Consider the following 19718-nt stretch of genomic DNA (forward strand, 5'->3'; position numbering starts at 1 on the left):
GAGGAAAAGGAAAAAAAATGATAAGAAAAGTACAATCTATGGTTTCATGCTGGTTTCACCGGCGGCCCCAATTGGGATCCAGAGAATTCTAATGGACGGGGCCTCGATCGCGGCCGGCAAAGCGGCCACCCCTCCTTGGGTTTTTTATTATTATTTTTTATTTTTCATTCTTTTTAATTTTTAATTTAAAAAATTCACTTGAGGCCCCCTTTTCTAGCTTCTGTGTAACGCGTGGCACCGTTAAATGCCACTAAGCTTCTTCTATCAATTTTGATGAAATAATTGACGTTGTACTAGATGTGTAACAAAATTATTAGATCGTGCATTTTTATGCAATTTTCCAAAAATCATGCTTGAATTAAGAAAATGTGCAAAAATCTTGTTTTTCTATATTTCAAGAAAAATTATAATTAAAAAATCGATATATAATGATTTCTCGAAGGCAAGGTGCATGTCTTACTTGACTGGAGCTCAAACGATACTTTTTATGAGTTAGAGATGTATTTGAGGTTCTTTTTTTAAAGTGTAAACAGCCTTGAGATGAACATGCTCTCAAACTGTTACTTTAAGAAATTCTCGAAGCTATAGTTTACGTCACTTATTTATCGATAGCAACGGAGATATTTTCTGTAACAGAGTTAAGTTTTATTTCCAATCAAGATTGTTGATGTCACATGGTACGGGCAGTCATGCCTCAAGCTCAGGGCGTGACAGATTCCCTGTTGGAGGCGATCCATTCAATGAGCATTGCTGCTGCTTCTTCTCGGATCCACTGGAAAGAATGGACCCTCTTTGCGCTCAATTGTTCCAGCGTGCAAATCTCTTGGAGTTGCCTTCAGTACTCACCATACGGCAGGAAAACAATGTGCTCGTAGGACCGGCAAGCTCTGGACTAGAGGCGAAGGTAAAATCATGGGTTTTCGTCATCTATTTGGCAAGTTCATTCAGGTGAAGAAAAGTGGAAACTTCCCTGAGCTGAAGATGCAACAATGGCCCAATTTCTTAGAGCACTGTGGGGGAGGGATCCTAAAACCCTAAAAGTGGAAATTTTAATGAAATTTCTTATATTCCCCTTCCCCAAAAAAACTCGGGAAAACTATCATATAGTTCGCCCCCACAAGAATCTCGCCCCTCCTGGGTCTACCCTATGGTGCAAAGCTCCCAATTATGGGTAGTTTCCATGGCCCGGGAGAAAGGATCCTTTAGCCAGCTTGGATCCTTGTCCTAGTTTCAGGACTCTAAAGATGAGCAGGAGGAGGATTGGAATTCCATTGGCAAGAAAATGATGTGTTGCTTTTGTTTATGAAGCTGATTGACGATGTCCTAAATGAACTTATATTCAAAAGTTGATGTCACACGAAGAAGAAAAAATAATCCGGAATACAAAGTTGTCTGCTAACTGCATGGAGGCTTGACCAGAATTGAGTGTGGAAGGTTATCAGTTATGCTCTCTGGCCCATCTCTTCACAATACGAAGAGTTATCAACCAGTCAATTTTATTCTGTGTCAAAGTTACAGAGTAAGAAAAATTCTGTCATTTTTGTTTTACATTTATATGTTGCATTGCACGAGATATGTCGCAAGTACTTTAGAACCCAAATTTGCTTAGACCTGATAGTGCAGAAGAAAATGAATTAAGCAGATCCAATGGCACCTAAGCATTAATAGCGGTGCAGACTAACTAGGAAAAGGACTGCAAGGGGTAGGGATTAAGTACAAATCATCTTTCCTTCTAGTTGCAAACCCAAACGATTCAGTCATGTCGAGATATCCATTCTTCATTCCATTTGGGAGCTTCCAGTCAAAACGAAAAAGCAGCATTGCGAGTTGGAGCTCCACACTTACAAGGCCAAAAGCCATTCCCGGGCATATCCTCCTCCCCGATCCAAATGGTACATACTCCAAGTTATTTCCCTTGTAGGCAATAGGACTCTCTAGGAATCTCTTGGGATCGAATGTTTCCGGTTCCTTCCAATACTCCGGATCTCTCCTTTTGACCCATGCATTGACGAACACAATGATTTTCATGGGTATCTCAAACCCATTGATCTCACATCTTTCCTAGCACTCTCGTGGAAGAAGGAGGCTAAAAGGAGAATGAAGCCTCAGAATTTCTTTGATGACCGCATTCAAGAACTTCAGTCGAGGTAAATCTTCTTCTACCACTTGCCCCCGTCTGTTGAAAACCTGTCCCACCTCAACTTGAGCCCTCTCCAGGATGTTCGGGCTTTTCATCATCTCCGGCACTGCCCAATTAACAACATTTACAGATGACTCACCCCCGCCAACAAACATATCCTTCAAATTTGAAATTGCCATGGACGTCAATATATATTGCCCATTAATGGGTTGGTCAACTTTTGCAAATTTGATCATCCAAGAAATGTAAAATACGATGGAATGTGCTTTCCATGTGGTCAGTTTGGCTTATGGATTAGTTATTGAAACAAGTCAACAGAAGAATTTGACAGTTCAAAAGTGTGAGTCCTGGGATGGAGAAAACTTACCAGGACAACTCCTTTAATGTCACTTGTGCTCAAAGAATATCCATGATCGTTGCACCCCTCAAATTTCAAGAGAACATCGATCAGATCCTCACTTGCTTCAGCTTTGCCTGTCTTCTGTGCCCTGGCCTCCAGGCGCTCATTGATGATGATCTCCAATATTCCTTCAACTTCATGGTGTATCTTCTTGAATTGAGGCTTCAATCTGCTGATGCCATGAAGCCATGTCAACGACGGAAACACGTCGGAGATATCAAAAGGAACATATGAACATTTCATCATTTCTGCAATAAGTGATATGAATCGCTCTTGGTTTCTGCATCGCTTGCGAAAAGCTGTCCATGCTATATTGCTGTGAGACAATGAATATATTCATTCAGTCAAGTTGACAGGGGAAAGACTGGACACGTTTCGTAGTGAATAACTCGAGTGTGCAGATCCTCCAAAGTTGTCTCCAGTGATCTCCATACAGTGAGAAAGCAATATCCGTGCAGCCGTAGTTAAATATCTCAGAGGCAAGAACTCGTGGCCTAGATGCAAAGGTGATGTCATGGGTCTTCATCACCTCCCTACCAATCTCAGCGCTAGAAACAATGACAATGGAAAGTTCCCCGAGCTGGAGATGCATCAACGGGCCATATCTCTTGGCCAAGAGTCTCAGTGCATTATGTCTAGACCGGAGAATTTAGGGTAGGTTTCCTATAAAGGAAAGTGTTGACAGCCCTGGAGGAAGGTCGAAGGCCAAGCTGCGCGATTGAAGGGGGTCTTTTTCGTATTGCCAAGAAGGTAAGGATGGAGAGGAAGAAGGCGAGAAGGATGGGAAATGAGGGTTGAAGCTCCATAGTTGAGAGGAGAGGGAGATATATTTTGCTTTCTTTCGGATAACTGGGCATGAATGTGATATCCTCTGTTAATGTTATCATCTTATATAGTTGTCTGTGCTCTTTGAAAGCATGGGGTATTATCTGCACATGATTTCATACATGTCCCCGAACCAAGTTACTTATATTGGCTTTTGGCCATGTTCGAAAAACTTCGACATGATGAGATCCTTTTTTATCTTCAGTGAGTTTTACTGGTCAGGCTTCTGCAGACATAACCTGGGCTTGAAGTCTCCTCTCGAGTATAAGGAAGAACAAAAGATTCTTGCAACCAATTCTTCTTTTTTGGGTTACCGTAATTAATATCATACTAAGTAGTCCTGTCACTGTGTGATGCCTACTAAGATGCTTCTGAATTCCAAATGCCAGCAATTGTATCAGCAACCTGTAATGTCAAATACGATATCTTATTTTGCCTCTCGTTCATGTTACTTGAGAATATGTACATCGGTGCAGCAGGAGTCTGAACTCTTTCGATAATATATTCGGGCATCGATATTGGAGCAGTTATAATTTAATGACAGGACACCAAAAATAGGTAGAGTGCATGGTAGGAGAAAGAAGATGATTGTTAGAGTAGTTTCCTTTGGGAGTTTTCGGGTTCCTCCTGTATTCCGCAACATCGAACTTGCCCAATAAAAAATAAAAAATAAAAAAATGGCAAAGCTACCTTTTGCTCGTGGAATAGTACTGTTGGCACACCGCTGAAACTACGTACACGAATGTGCATACCTCTCTTTCCCTCTTGTCAATTTTTTTTTTTTTTAAGTTTTCAACAAGCTCTCTGTCACTCTTTCTCTTAGCTCTCTCATCGTCACGCTTTGTCTGTCTGTCTCCCTTTTCTGTGCTTCTGCTTCCTTTCGAGAGTCGCCATATTACAAATTAGATGAAAACTCGAGTATTGCGCGAACGATTGCTAAAGATTTAACATAGAAATATTGAAATATCAAAACTTATTCGTATTGTTAATTAAAACTGTAATAAATATTTTATTAAAATAATCAATATCGAAAAAATTAGTTTGAAAATTCATTCTACAAACTGAAATTCAATCAAAGAATAAGAATAAATAAATAAAACTACTGAAAGTTAATGGAGAAAATATTTCTATTAAATTATGGAATAAAAATAATAAAGAAATATTCAAGGTATACAAATCAGAATAGTCTTACCGTTACAGAAGTCACGTCCATATTGTAACTCGAATAGAAATCCTATCAAAACGATCAATATCAAGACAATCAATCTCTCATAAAGGTCATTCAACAAATCAATGTTCAATCAAGAAAAATAAAATTTTGGAGAAGATTATTAAAACAATCAAACTATCATAGCAATTAGTTTGAAATTTGCATTAAAAAAGTTCTTTCTATGAATCAAAATTCAACCATGAAAAAGAACAATTTGGAGAAGAAAGCACTATAAACTGAAATTCAACCAAAGAATAGGGACAAATAAATAAACTACTGAAAGTTAATGGAGAAAATATTTCTATTAAATTATGAGATAAAAATAATAAAGAAATATTCAAGGTATATAAATCAGAATAGTCTTACAATTAGAGAAGCGACGTCCATAATGTAACTTGAATATAGATCCTATCAAAACGATCAATATCGAAACAATGTGTGTTTGGTTTTAGAGTTAAGTGGAGTTGAGTTTTGATTTTAATTAGGTTGTAATGATTATATTGTTGAATTACGAGAAAAAATGTGAAAAAATAATGAATAGTTAAGAGAATTTAGTATTAAAACTGAATTGAATGGTTAAAAAATTTGAAGAAAAAGGAAAAAGTAATAATTGTGTTGTTGACTTTTGTTGCGTAGTGAGTAGAGTTAAAGTTAAAGTTAAAATTTTAAAAACGACTCTAAAACCAAACGGGTTAGATTGAATCAAAGTTCAATCAAGAAAAAGAAAATTTTGGAGAAGATTATTAAAATAATCAAAATATCATAGCAATTAGTTTGAAATTTACATTAAATAAATTATGTCTATGAATCAAAATTCAATCATGAAAAAGAACAATTTAGAGAATAAAGTAAAAAAACAGACTTTGAATTATATATAGAATAATGTTCTCCTTTAACCGATTCTTGGCTTGGCAAATGATCATACATATACCCAGAGGTTGAATTTGTTAGAAAACAACAATTAAATATTTAACTATTTATCTCTCCTAAAACCTAAATAGTAGTTGCATTCTCTATTCCAATTTCTTTCTCTAACATGAGATTTTCTCTTTCCTAGACCCTAAATGATAGTTTCGCTGTCTATTCTACTTTTTTTATCATAAACCTTAAATGATAATTACGCTCTTTATTTTACTTTCTCTCTCTAACATGACATTTTCTCTCTCCTAATCCTAAATGGTAGTTCTGCTCTTTATTCTACTTTCCCTTTTTAATATGACTATATCTCTCTCATAAATCCTAAATAGTAGTTCGCTCTCTCTTTCCTAACACTCTCTCTTAAGCCTAAAATAGTAGTTGTGTTCTCTATTCCATTTTCTTTCTTTAACGTGACATTTTATCTCTTAAAACCTAAATGGTAGTTTCACTTTCTATTCAACTTCCTCTTTCTAGCATGACATTTTCTATCTCTTAAACCTTGAATGACAGTTTTGTTATTTCTCTTGCATGACACTTTCTCTCTCCTAAACCGTAAGTGATTGTTGCTCTCTATTCCACTTTCTCTCTAACATGACATTTTCTCTCGCATAAATCTTAAACAATAGTTCCATTGTCTATTCCACTTTCTCTTTATAACATTACAATTTCTCTATCCTAAACTCAAAATTGTAGTTGCCCTATCTATTTCAGTTTTTCTCTAACATGACACTTTCTCTATATATGAAACGACATCTATAATCCGTCTATATTTTGCTATAATATATTATATACAGTAATATAGACAATGTGCCTTTTATGTGCATCTTTTTGAAGATGTTTTCAATATCCACTATATATTTACCACTAGTCATGGAGCCCGTGCATTGCACGTGATCATATGTGTTCGATTTTTGTGCTTTTTTAGTATTATTATATATTATATGCGTGTTTTGAAATTTTATTTATTGTAATTTACCATTATTACCACTATATATATATATATTAGATATATATGTGTGACATGGTAGAAAACGTTTTATATATGATAACAAATAATAGCTATAGAAATTATGATTCCATTTATTTTTTTGAAAAGAAAATATGATAACAGATATTTGAAAACACAAATATGATCTATTTTTATAGATGAAATCCTAACCAAATTTAATTTAATATACATAATAGTTTAGGTGACTCACAGTTTAATAGATTCATACAAAATATATATAACATCATATCTATAACGTGTTACGTAGAATATATATTTTTACAATTTTTTGTGTAGATGATACAAATTTATATCTATATGATTTGAAAAATTAAAAATTAAAAATTCATTCTAAAAATGCTAAAAAAATAGAGAAAATAATAACCATTTTCACAAATTATATAGTTTAAAAAATATTAAAATAAAAATTTAAAAATTAATTTTTAAAGAAAGTTGAAATGAAGAAAATAATGAATGGTCCCTCAAATCTATATATTTTAAAATTTTAATCGATAATTCGTTTTCTAAAAATTTGAAAAATCGAGAAAATGACAATCGGTATCACAAATTATACTGATTCAAAAATATTATAAACTAAAAAAAATATTTTTGTAGAAAGTTAAAAAATAAAGAAAAGATTAGTTTTGGGAATATTAGTTTATTTACATATCCTATTCATTATAGATATTGTAATAAATAATAGAGTAAATAGGCAATTTCATCCATGACTTTCGAGGTTTACATCAATTTACTTCATCACGTTTTGTTTACATCAATAATGTCCTAGAGTTTTGAACTGCTTCATCAATTTGATCCTCATTACATCAATTTAGTCCCTCACTGGTCGACCACAAGTCCATGTGTTTTTGTGTGACATCAGAGTGATCCGCAGTGACATCAATCTGATCCCTCAAATAGCAGATGTGTCCATTGTGGCAAAGGGGCAGACGGCATTAAAACCCCGTTATGTTGATGAGGGACTAAACTGATGTAACGGCTGGGCAAATTGATATAACCCAGTCGAATCATGTTTAGTGTTTGAAATCGCAAATTCAGTGAAACCTCCGCTGCTGTGCTTCGAGAAATTGAAATGCCAGACTTAACTGAAACCGAGAAACGTTGAAACCCACTCCTTCGATGCTTTGCTTCTTCTTCTCTACTCCTTCGTTGTTTTGCTCTGATTCGTGTCTGGAAGCTAGGGTTCCGCCTTTCCCCTCCTCCTTCTACCCTCCGGTTCGAGGAAAGGAATTTCTTCTCTAACGCAGAAGCTAGGGTTCCACCTTCTCTTCGCTTCAGCAGCGCAATTTGTTTTGCAGAAGCTAGGATTCTGTCGCGGATTGGATTGGATTGAGCGCAATTTCTTCTCTCTAAGTTTCAGCAAATTGAATGCGAGAGGAAGAGGGAGAATGAGACTAAACGAGAGGTCTTGCAAGCCCTAATCTCATCAATAAAATAAAATATCATATTTATTAAATTTATGTAACAAAAAGAAACATGTACACTCTCTTGTAAACACTTGTCTATTAATATAGTCATTTTGGTAATTCCATTTTACTTTGGCAACTATTTTCATTTAGTTAATTTCATGCTTCAATCCATCTGCAACGGATTTGTCCTCCAGTAGTCCAAGATGGCTTTGTTCAGTAAGAGGAAGGAGGAAGGAGGAAGGAAGGCGGGAGTTCAATTTGTTAAAAAATAGCGCATGGATTAAATTGATGTAGCAAGATGACTAAGTTGATGTAACAATTTCCAGCATTTAATACCGTCAGCATTCATACTTAACGGTAGGAAGCCTAAGGATCTTAATGATACGACAGGGGACCAAACTGATGGTTCATTGGGACTTGATCGATGCACCTATACCACATAACCACCTAATTGATGTAATTGTCGCAGTACCTGATGTCCATGCACTAATGGGGGGGACTAAATTGATGTAACGATGACCAAATTGATGTAGCAGTTCAAAACTTAAGGACATTATTGATGTAACTAAAACGTGAGGGGTTAAATTGATGTAAACCTCAAAAGTCAGGGACGAAATTGCCTATTTACTCTAAAAAATAAAATATGTTGTACCTCTTCATCAAGAAGAGTCATATCCATGCCGATTAAGTTATTGTTCTTTTTGTTCACTGCATCCCATAATTTATTTACTATAACTTATATCTTTTAAGTTTTTTTTAGGCAATAGCTCACTCAATAAATTGTAAGACATGCTGACAAATCAAAGAGAAAAAGTAATACATAAGTCAATATATATATATATATTTATATATATTTATATATACATTGATCATAGAAGTAAATGATGATAGAGGATTGAAAAATCTATGCAGTCGTTAACTTGATTTGCTTTACTTAGTTGTTTTCTAAAGCCTTTATTCTTGGAACTTCTCGTTTTGTTGGGAGATCATGGGCTCTTCCTCTTGTAAACGGATGTACTTAGTTTGTTTCTAATATATATATATATATAGTGTTACAGGTTAGGAGTAGCAATCATCATATCTATAAATAACTTAAAAAATCAGACTTTATCGTATCGTATATCTTTAAAAATTAAAACAAAATCCTTTTTATTAGAAAATTAATATAAAAATAAAAACTGAAAAAATCCGAGGAAATTCTATGTAGAAATCTGGGCATTATGAGGTCAGGGTCAGATTATTATGAAGCCATCTGACCGAACCTATCACAATTCCCCTTTATATCAGATATATATTAAGGATCCAATTGCTATGCATAATAATCCAACATTCCATCAATTACATATGGCGTATCTTCTTGAGGTTGAGGCTTCATTCTGCGATGACATGAAGTAAACGAACGGAATACGTTGACAATATCTAAATCAGCTTATGAACATTTTATTCCTTCTGCAACCAGTGATATGAGTTGCTATTGGCTTCTGCATTTCTTGTTAGAAGCTGTCCTTACAGTAATTCCATAATAACGAGGAAAATAGATTCTCAACTTGATTGACAAGATTCAACACTTCGTCTTCTGAGATCCAATTGAAAATCTCGTGCTTACTCGAAATGAAGTCAACTGGCCTCATTTCTTGGCCAACTCGACAAAGACAACGTCCAAACATGATGATTGGTCACAATCAATAGGCTGAAAATACTCATAGTTTCACAAAAAAAATTAAAATTATTAATCTCGTCGTGATTCATACCCCTTGATAAGTTAACAATATAGTATGCAATATATTTAAATAAAAAATTCTCTGACATGACTCATATATTATTTTGTAGAACTTTTAGTATTAAATTTATTTTGTCTAATCATATGTGCTTGATCTTTGTTGATATTTTCAAACCATGACTGATGCCATGTCTCCTTGGAGAGCCAGAAGGGACAGTGACTAGAGAGTGACCGGCACAGCCCTGCAAGCTTGTAATCCTCTCATAGCATGGTAGAAAAATTCCGGCATGAGACTGCTTTTACTTACATGGTTAATAAATCATTATCGGCTTTTCTGAAAATTGCAGCTGCCAGAGTTATCGTTTCCATAAAGATAATACAAGATAAAATTTAAACTCATAAGCCGATTGTTACGGTACCATCAGCCTCCATGTTCTGCTTACTGGCGAGCCGTTGCTTGGAATCCATAGCTCCAATGCACTGTGAAGGAACTGAATCGTAGTGTCTTCCAGGGTTAAAGACTGGAGGTTCCATCTTCTCTGCAGCATATTGTAAACACATTTCAACTCTGATTTGCTTCCACTTCGAGTGGGCATCTTAAGGCTTAGATATGTTACATTGCTACCAACCAGGATCTGACCCGATTGCTCAGTGTAGTCTTCCTTGGGCTTGTAAAAAGTTCAGATAACCACAAGGCCCGATTTGCAATTATACATCCATAAATAGAAGTTTTAGGAAAATAATTCACCATATATTCATTAGGGAATCTGTAATCTGTGGTCATGCAACCCTTACATATTCTACATCAACTTCACTAGGTGTTGACACCGATAATATACTTGGTAGGAAATTAAGGATGGTAGGGAAGGGGGATTAAGTACAGATCATGTTTCCTCCTCACTGACACTCCAAACAACTCCGTCATGTCAACATCTTCATTCTTAAATCCACTGGGGAGTTTCCAGTCAAAATGGTAGAGAAGCATCGCAAGCAGATACTCCACAGTCGTGAGCCCAAAATTTATGCCTGGACAGATCCTCCTTCCCATCCCAAATGGGATATATTCGTAGTTATTACCCTTGTAGTCAATCAGGCTGTTTAGGAATCTCTCTGGATCGAATATTTCAGGTTCGTCCCAATACTCAGGATCTCTTCCTATTGCCCACGCATTGATAATCACTCGAGTTTTCTTTGGTATCTCGAATCCATTAATCTCGCACTGCTCTCCACACTCTCTGGGAAGCAGCAAGGCCAGAGCTGGGTGGAGTCTTAGTACCTCTTTTATGACCAATTTCAAGTACTTTAGCTCGGTTAGACAGTCTTCTTGGACTTCCCCTTGTCTGTCGAAAACCCGCCTCACCTCAGCTTGTGCCTTTTCCAGGATCCTTGGCTTCTTTATCATCTCTGCCATGGCCCAATCTACCGTGGTTGCAGATGTCTCACCCCCACCAGAAAAAACATCCTATCAGTAAAAAGTAAGGACAGGTGAGCCATAAGGAGAGCTGACTTACAGATGCATCTCCAAGACAGATGTTTCTCAGTGTTGACATTTGCATATCTTAATAGTTTATAACGTTCCGTTAGGTGAAAATTGCTCATCAGTTGTATATATAAGTCGACCAGTAAACTACTGATGAGGAATTAGCATCTTGGAAAATAAAAAAGCTTAATGAAGGCAGGGCAGAAAAAGACTAACAAAGATCACTGCTTTGATGTTGCTCGTGCTAAGGGAGAATCCCTGATCATCGCACTTCTCGAATTTAAGAAGAACATCGATGAGATCCTCACTTGCTTCACCTTTTGGGGTCATCTTTCCTTGAGCCTCCCGATGCTCAGTGATGATATTCTCAATTATATTGTCACTTTCTAGGTGCAGCCTCTCGAGTTTACGTCTGGTCCCGCTGATGGAGTGGAGGAAAGCACATGAAGGAAAAATATCAGAGATATCAAAACCCCGTGCCAATACACTAGTTTCCTGGATCACTTCCATGAACCTCTCCTGGCCGCTGCATTTCTGACCAAAAGCTGCCCTTGATATAATGCTGTAAGTCATTGAGAATAAATGCTGTGTCAGATTGACTGGTGATCCTGCGCTTGACACCATCTGTTCGGTGAGCTTTGATGCTTCTTCTTCTCTGATCCACCGGAAAGAATGGACCCTTTTTGCACTCAATAGCTCCAGCGTGCAAATCTTTCGGAGTTGCCTCCAGTACTCCCCGTAAGGCGAGAAAGCAATGTCTGTGCAGTTGTATGTCAGGATCTTCGGGGCAAGAAGCTCTGGCCTGTAAGCAAAGGTAACATCATGCGTTTTCATCACCTCTTTGGCAAGCTCAGGTGAAGAAACTACAATCGTGGAAACTTCCCCGAACTGAAGATGCATCAATGGCCCATATTTTGTTGCCAAATTTCTTAGTGCCCGGTGGGGCAGAGACCCGACCATATGGTGCAGGCTCCCGATGATGGGTAGTTTCCATGGCCCAGAAGGAAGGTTTCGGTTCAAGTGATTCGGTCTGGACTGTTGTCGCTTCAAAACTCTAAAGATCAGGAGTAGAAGGAAAGTAAATAGGAGAAGAGAGGAGGATTTAAGCTCCATGGGACTGATACAGGAAGATGATGTCTTGCTTTCCAATTTATGTATTGTAGCCAGTCGAAACTGTCGTGAATCAACTTATAATCTAGTCACTGTCTTCCTGATGGAAAAAAAAAAAAAAGAACCAACGACAATGTACGAGTTACAAGGTTGTGTACCAGCTGTATGCAATCTTGATATAGCTGAATGTGAAAGGCTAACAACTGAAAACCTTTGTCTCCATGTGATACATGTTTTCCTTTCCCTTACTAATTGATAAACCCATATGGGACCCAAACAATCCGTAGAGCTGAAATAAATGCAATTATTAGATAATGAAGCCGATGGAGGAACTCCATCACTTATCTGCTGTACTTACTAGGGAAAGGATAGTGAGGGCTAAGGGGTAGGGATCATGTGCATACATTTCATTTTTCTGTCTAAATGTCATCGCAAAGGGCCCAGTCATGTTGGGATATCCATTTTGGAGCTTTCAGTGAAAGTATTAGAGCAGCATCTCGAAGTGATTTCTTTGTTTCAACTTTGCCCATCTTTCCACCTAGCCTCCGGATGCTCGTTGATGATGACATCCAACATTCCATCAATTACAGTAGTGTATCTTATTGAGGTTGAGGCTTCATTCCGCTGATGACATGAAGCCATGTCCACGACGGGAACACATCAACAATATCTAAACCAGCTTATGAACATTTTATTGCTTCTGCAACCAGTGATATGAATCGCTCTTGGCTTCTGCAATCTGCCATTTTTTGTTAGAAGCTGCCCTTACAGTGTAATGCCGTAAGACAAAGAAAATAGGTTCTAAACCGGATTGACAGGTGATCTGGCACTTGAGACGATCCTCTCAATAAGAATCAACACAATTCTTCTTCTCTGATCCACTGAAAGACTGGACATGTTTCTTCCTCAAAATGAATATACATCAACAGGTCTTATTTCTCGGCCAAGTCCCTGAAGACAACGTCCAAACAGGATCAGTCACGTTCACACGTGATTCATGCCAGTCCGCAAACAATATATTCATGTAAAAAATTCTTTGACATGACTCATTTTTTATAGAACTTAAAAGTATTAAATTTGTTTTATCTAATCATATTTATTTGATCTTTGTTGATATTTTCAATCCATGAGCGATGCCATATCTACTGGATTGCTAGAATTGACACTGACTAGAAGAGAGTGACAGCCATAGGCACAGTAGAAAAATATCCGCGACGTGAGACTGTCGTTATGTGCATGGTGATAGCTCATTATCTACTTTTCTGAAAATTTCAGCTGCCAGAGTATATGTTTTCCAGTAAAGATAAAACTTAAGCTCGGACACCGATTGTTGTGATACCACCAGCCCATATGTGCCACTTACAGGCAAGCCGGCATCGTGCTTGGAATCCATACATTTGGAAGCTACGGGAATCATAGAGTTTTCCGGGGTTAGTGAAGGTTCCATCTTCACTGCAGCAGATTGTAAAACACATTTAAACTCCGGGTTTGCTTCCATTCCGGGCAGGCATCTCAAGGCTTAGATGTCACACTGCTTCAAACCAGCGTCTGATCCGATTGCTCAATGTTGTCTTCCTCGGGTAGAATTGATTCTGATCAGTCAATTTAAATCAAGCCTGCAACTTTCATTTTCTTGGTGGTGGACCCTTTATGGGCCTTCTGTCTGATATTTCTTATCTGATGGGCCTGGGCCTTCTATGGGCTCTCTCGCGTTTACATTGATCAACACGAAAGGAAAGCATCGGCGCAGACCTATCGCGCGCAACATATCAAGACTACCGAGTCATATGTCAGCTGAGCTGCATGGTTCGATAACTGTTCTTAAGAGGTAAATAAAAGACGGGCATTATGTAGGGCAAATCAATCATGCTATTAGGGAACATAGAATTAATAAAAATAATAACTACCCAAAAATATGTACGAAGGGCCCCACTAATAAAATTCCCCCAAATAGTTGATGTTAGCTTCTAATCTAGCCTTGATGCTGGATCGGCGGCGACCCAGGACGTCTTGCTTGATAGGCTCGAGCCTATTCGGAAATGCGACAGGCTGGGAAGGAAATTACAAGATTTGGGCTTTCTATATAACGTAGTCGGACCAGTCGGATATATGCGAGACGTGGTCCATGGTGAGGCCAGGCATCTTATCCAACCTCACTGGGTTCTCCTTCCCTCCGACCAGCCTCGCCGGGTTCCCGACTGCTGTTGTCCTCGGCGGCACGTCCCTCAGGACAACTGACCCAGCCCCGATCTTGGCGCCCTCCCCAATCCTGATATTCCCCAGGATGCAGGTCCCGGCCCCGATCAGTACCCCGTCTCCGATCTTCGGATGCCGGTCCCCGGACGCATTCCCGGTGCCTCCCAGCGTCACATTGTGAAGGATCGAGACGTTGTTCCCAATCACGGCCGTCTCTCCCACCACGACTCCAGTTGCGTGGTCGAGCAGTATCCCCCTCCCAATCCTCGTGCCCGGGTGGATGTCCACCGCGAAGACCTCGGAGACCCGGTTCTGTATGAGGAAGGCCAGGACGTTCCTGCCCTGGGACCACAGCCTATGGGCCACCCGGTGGGACTGGATTGCCAAGAAGCCCTTGAAGTTCAGGAAACAGTGCGCATAGCTCACGCAGGCCGGGTCCCTCTCAAGAACCACCCTCAAATCCGCCCTTACGGCGTACATGATCTCCAGATCCTCCGCGAGCACGCCGTGGAATACGTCGAAGAACGTCTTGCTCGGGATGCTCGGGACGCCCAGCTTAACCGACAGGCGGTTCGCCAGCGCTGCCTCGAGCGAGTCGTGCGACAGGATCGACTCCTGATAGTACTCCGAGAGAATCGGCTCCCGGGACGCATCCGACATTGCCTCCTCCCGCATCTTCAGCCAAATCTCGTCGTCGCAAGGATTGGCCTTCGCCCCACCGTTCACGTGCTTAGGCTGCCGGTCGAAGCTGGCGAACTTGCTGCCGGGTGGGACGTTTGGCTCGGTCCTAGGAGCGGTGCTGTGGATGTGGAGGCAAGCAGCCATGGGGGGAGGATTCCTGGAAGCCGGTTTCCGGGGGTCCACCGGAGGATGAGGAGGCGAAGACGGTGGAGGATGTTCATATCGAGAACGGAGAAGATTGTGGAGAGAAGATCGGGCGTTCAGAGGATGAAGAGAATAGGTCTCATGCCTCGCCGGAGCTCTAACGGAAAACGAGATTTTAACGGGAAAGTGCAACATTTTCCGAGAGTTTAACCGCTGAGAGGAGAGGAGAAAAATGAATGCGCTTTGGACAGTGACGCACTGAGCATACTGAAAGCATATGTGCCCGATGACTAATAAAATACGAATCGAACTTCTTAGAGTATGTACCTTTCACCGTAAAAGTAAGCATATGACGGCATAGATGGTCGGCTAATGAAGGTCGAGGTCGAGGTTTATAGCCCTTCCATATAATATAAAACTTGTAGGCGTGACCGAGGTTTTGGATGTCTTTCCACGAATAAAAGATGTTCGTCGATAATTGGTTAGTTATGGGTAGCTCATCGTCAACGACCAAAGATGATCGGGCATAATCGGAATTGAGGTGAAAATTCGAGGAATGTTCATCTTCAATAATTGTCACAAAGCTAATAGGGACGCATAGGATGTAAAGAGTAGTAGACACTGAGATTAGTCCCTTTCAGTTTCAGGCCCACCTCAGAATGAACAGCGCAAGGTTTATGCGGTCCTCTGGTGCTTTCTTTTGGAATGTCATTTTCATGGCCGAATTATCGCTTAAATCGGTCCATCAAATCCGACCCCCATATCGACTCTTTCCTTGAATAAGCCATTTCAATTATTAAATGCGACTCGTAGACACGGCAACCGGTACAGATTGAGATGATTTCCCACCATATTTTCGCCGATTAACATTAACTCAGAAAGGATGGATGTTGAGATTATAGTGACAAGTTATTTGTATTTTGACGGAGATACGAATATCTTCTTCAAGAGATAATCTTAAATGATTTCACCTCACACTGACGTGACGAGAAATAATCAATAATTATTATTTAATAAAAAATAATTATGACAATTATCCAAGTAATTAACATTAATTTCTCTATTTCATGTAATTTAATTGATGCTTCTTCACGGCATGTGACAAGGTAAAATCTCTCAATAATTTCCCCTTCTTCACAATCAAACCTTCATTGATGCTCTTATCATGGGAAAGTCGTCCGAGGAAAGGCAAGAGAACAATGCCAAAAACAACGATGACACAAACAGAGTTCTCACAAAGAGATCCTGAAGAGAGAAACTTATGAATGGACTGATTTGTTTGGCAGATCGAAGCTTTGCCAAATTCGGTTTACTGCAGAAAGGAAACTGGAGAGAGGAATTCGCCACGAATGGAAGAAAAAGGATGGATTCGGCAGATCGAAGCCGTGTTAGAGGCCAAAAGATTAATGGAGCGTCCCTATCAAAAGGCACTTGTTAGTTGTCGTCTAATTTATCCGTAGGCCCATTTAGGAAGCCACTTTCTGGCTTTTATCAAGCAATCAGTTGCCTCTTCAAAGCATGAAGCAGCACTGATAAAGGATCCTTAGAAACCATTCAATGTGGAAGGTATAATTAATGGCCCCCGTCATCTAAAAAAAACCATTGTCACCGTACCTTATTCGAAGAGCCCCCAATCACATGCAAAAGATATTAAATTTTGGTGGTTGAATAGCACAAAAATGAACCAAGGCATGGCAATCAATATAACGAGATTCAATCATTGTTGGAGTGTCCAAATATCAGAAGAACACAATAATTAAGTCGATCCTTCAAAAATGGACTAGAGGGCAATAGCAGCTGTACCTGCTCTCCAGTCTCACCCCGGGGTGCCTCACTCGGTAAAGGTTCTCACTTCACCAGTCTATCTGCAGAGAAATCAAGATATTCGCCAAAAGAATGTCCAGAGTTAAGAGTCCACGTATTGGTCCCTTCCCATTAGGACCTGATTTGGGTAACAAGAGATCACAATTAGCAGTAAGATTTACATGATAACGCTACTATACTAACCAGACAAGGGAACATCTCAAGCAGTCAAATTTAAGTCTCTAACCGATCAATCCCCCCGGTGGAGTGGGTATGCCGACGCTGGAGCTCCAGTTGAATATCTCCACTGCTGACATGCTGAGCATCTATCTAACTCCACACCATTGTCCAAAGTACAGAATTTACAGGACCAGAACTTGAACTCGGCACCGTTATCCATGGGTCTTTGGGAGCCACAAATCTCGCACAGTGGAGCCAATGGCTACATTTCTCCATAATCAACAACCAAGTCAGATCCAGAAACCGAAGCCTCATTTGCTTAAGGAAAGCATGCACAAGTGATTCTAAGTAGAAAAGCAGCACTCCCTACCAAAATATTTTAGATATCTCGTGAAATTCTGTCTGACATAATCTGATTCTGAAATACTCACAGGGTTCAACAAAGTGCAAACTGCACACTCCCACTGATGGAGTTCCTGAGGATTATCTTTAGAGCTCTGGCTTGCAGTGGAGCTGGCAGGTGCAGCAGAATTATCTTCAGACCAAGCAGGCAAAACATTATCAGACTCAGCTCTTCTATTTTGAAATTTGGAGGGGCAATCAATTGTAGGCGATGATGTTGAAGCACCCTGGGTCAAATCCACCAAATTGGATAGTTGCTTCCTCTTTGATGATTGTACAGTCAATTTCGCATCTGGTTCATGCAATCTTTTCCTAGATACTAAGTCTGCAATTTGTCTGCTAGGGCCAATATCTCTTGGACTACCCTGGCTTTCCGTCACATTCTGTACATCTTGCAAGACATCGGAACTATTTTCTATAACCTCAGGCTCTTGGCAGGAGCCAGAACCACACCAAATATTATCCTGCAATCTCCTCTCTGCAGCCATTGCAGCAGCCTGTACAGGACTGAGTGCACTCATGATGTTATTATCACCACCGAGGCGTCTGGGTCCAGAGGGAAGTAGAGAACCCAACACTACCCTCTTTTCAGCAGCTGCTGCTGCAGTACGGCGTAGTGCAGAAAGAGGAGGCTGACGAGAGAGACCACCTAGGCGCCTTCCTGGGAGAACAAACCCCTCACTGGAGCCCGACATTCCATGTGAAATCAACTGCTCGCATTCCTATATTAGTGACGGAAACACGAAGAGTTAATAGAGCAATATAGGGCAACATTGACATTCTACCATAGTAATGGCCATAAGGAACATCAACGTGGATTTCAAAAAAAAAAAAGGGGGCCTTTTTTTAATGATAAGACCTTTCTAAGTTCATCCCAGAGCTTGTAAAATGTGGCATCGTGAGGACCGCGGATGATATGGCACAGCTCATGAAGCATCGTGTCAAGCACCTGCTCATAAGGATAGAACTCGTACTCGCGGTTAGGCCTTCGGAGCCGCAGCTTCACATTCACTCCATGATTCACATTCAAGCCAAGAAGACGTCCGTTCTTCGGACTGCAAACAGAGAACACCACCCCAAAATAGGCTTATTTACAACATCGCAACCCACCGAATTAAAAAAAATGGCATTAAAGCCACAATTTTTTCGGGCAAAAATCTTCAGCAGATTCGACCAATCAAGCAGTTCAGTTCAGAATAACACAACACCACATTACAAAAGCCAAATTCATGGAGATGCCACAAGCTACTACAAGACAGACTGTGCTCAGCTTGACAAACAATATCAAATGAGAATTGTTCAAACGAAATGGCGATCCTTTCTACACCAATGAAATGATGATTAAGGCTACGGGTTGCACATATATGGGAAAATCAATTACCAGAACTCGCTCAGGAGCTTGACCCGCCATTTGCGATTGCGCATGATGGGCTGGACCTGTTTGGCGATCCTCTCGAGCATCTTCCTAGCTTCATCCTCTCCGGGCTTCTTCAAAGCCTTGATCTCCCACACCTTGTTGAGATCCCCCACACTATTCATCCCTCCTCCCCTCCGATCACAACCTCAAGTCAAGCAAGCGAAACCCTAATCGAACCCCCATTGACATTGACACAGCCTCGACTTCGAGGCGATAACTTTGGCGGGATTATTTGGAATTCATTCACGACGACGGGACGGATGGACGATTGTGCTCTCCTTCCAGAGAGAGAGAGAGGGGTAAGGAAGTGTTTGGAAACGGGGTTTTAGATGTGGTCGGGAACGGGATTGGAACCAAACGGCCCCTGGCCGTGGATGGAATATAACCAAACGCGGGCTCGAGGCGATCCGGCATTTGAGGCTGGGCCTGGGCCTGGGCCTTCTATGGGCTCACTCCGCTGACTCGATTGGAGTATGGAAGATTATTAACCTAATTAATTCTAAATTAACTTATGAAAGTTTTTTCTCTCTTATAATTGATTGATCGACACGAACGGCAACCATCGACGGAGACCCATCACACACAATATACCAAGACACTATTAAGTTGTGTCGGCTGAAAGGTATTGTTTGGAAACTGTTCGTGCGATGAGTGCGGAAGTCGGGCAAACTGCAGAG

At 40.0% G+C, this 19718-nt stretch overlaps 3 protein-coding genes and 1 pseudogene across 5 annotated transcripts; all 4 read right to left on the reverse strand.

Moving 5' to 3' along the window:
• Positions 1–1676: 1676 nt before the first annotated feature.
• Positions 1677–2324, reverse strand: LOC116213287 (annotated as a pseudogene).
• An 8033-nt stretch (positions 2325–10357) lies between these two features.
• Positions 10358–12274, reverse strand: LOC116215551 (cytochrome P450 71D9-like). Its single transcript, XM_031551295.1, has 2 exons — positions 11325–12274; positions 10358–11090 (listed from the first exon to the last, which is right to left on the reverse strand). Exons 1-2 carry the CDS (start codon positions 12219–12221, stop codon positions 10479–10481), a joined length of 1509 nt encoding a protein of 502 aa, XP_031407155.1. The 5' UTR covers positions 12222–12274; the 3' UTR covers positions 10358–10478.
• Positions 12275–14047: 1773 nt separating this feature from the next.
• LOC116213990 (serine acetyltransferase 1, chloroplastic-like) lies at positions 14048–15775 on the reverse strand. Its single transcript, XM_031549182.1, has 2 exons — positions 15567–15775; positions 14048–15452 (listed from the first exon to the last, which is right to left on the reverse strand). The coding sequence occupies exon 2, from the start codon at positions 15432–15434 to the stop codon at positions 14298–14300; it is 1137 nt and encodes a 378-aa protein (XP_031405042.1). The 5' UTR covers positions 15435–15452; positions 15567–15775; the 3' UTR covers positions 14048–14297.
• Positions 15776–16908: 1133 nt separating this feature from the next.
• Positions 16909–19386, reverse strand: LOC116213989 (DNA-dependent metalloprotease WSS1). Of its 3 annotated transcripts, none has more exons than XR_004158212.1 (5): positions 19006–19385; positions 18484–18679; positions 17654–18346; positions 17290–17492; positions 16909–17181 (listed from the first exon to the last, which is right to left on the reverse strand). XR_004158212.1 is itself a non-coding variant. In XM_031549180.1 (5 exons), exons 1-4 carry the CDS (start codon positions 19161–19163, stop codon positions 17293–17295), a joined length of 1239 nt encoding a protein of 412 aa, XP_031405040.1. In that variant the 5' UTR covers positions 19164–19384; the 3' UTR covers positions 16909–17181; positions 17290–17292. The 3 variants fall into 3 exon arrangements, 2 of the variants coding, with proteins under 2 accessions (XP_031405040.1, XP_031405041.1); XM_031549180.1 differs by having other exon boundaries at positions 17290–17484; positions 19006–19384; XM_031549181.1 differs by lacking the exon at positions 16909–17181 and having other exon boundaries at positions 17350–17492; positions 17593–18346; positions 19006–19386.
• Between the last annotated feature and the right edge of the window lie 332 nt (positions 19387–19718).

This window comes from Punica granatum, chromosome 7 (genome assembly GCF_007655135.1).
Source record: "Punica granatum isolate Tunisia-2019 chromosome 7, ASM765513v2, whole genome shotgun sequence".
In the NCBI taxonomy this organism is placed as follows: Eukaryota; Viridiplantae; Streptophyta; class Magnoliopsida; order Myrtales; family Lythraceae; genus Punica; species Punica granatum.

Excerpts from the sequence above, each read along its gene's own strand:
- LOC116215551 (XM_031551295.1), bottom strand. The coding sequence starts at position 12,221 with ATGGAGCTTAAATCCTCCTCTCTTCTCCTATTTACTTTCCTTCTACTC. Across the intron at positions 11,091-11,324 it reads ACATCAAAGCAGTGATCTTT|GATGTTTTTTCTGGTGGGGG; the intron begins GTTAGTCTTTTT and ends TTTTACTGATAG.
- LOC116213989 (XM_031549180.1), bottom strand. The coding sequence starts at position 19,163 with ATGAATAGTGTGGGGGATCTCAACAAGGTGTGGGAGATCAAGGCTTTG. Across the intron at positions 18,347-18,483 it reads TCTGGGATGAACTTAGAAAG|GAATGCGAGCAGTTGATTTC; the intron begins GTCTTATCATTA and ends TCACTAATATAG. Across the intron at positions 17,485-17,653 it reads TTTGCACTTTGTTGAACCCT|CCATTGGCTCCACTGTGCGA; the intron begins GTGAGTATTTCA and ends GGAGAAATGTAG.
- LOC116213990 (XM_031549182.1), bottom strand. The coding sequence starts at position 15,434 with ATGTTGCACTTTCCCGTTAAAATCTCGTTTTCCGTTAGAGCTCCGGCG.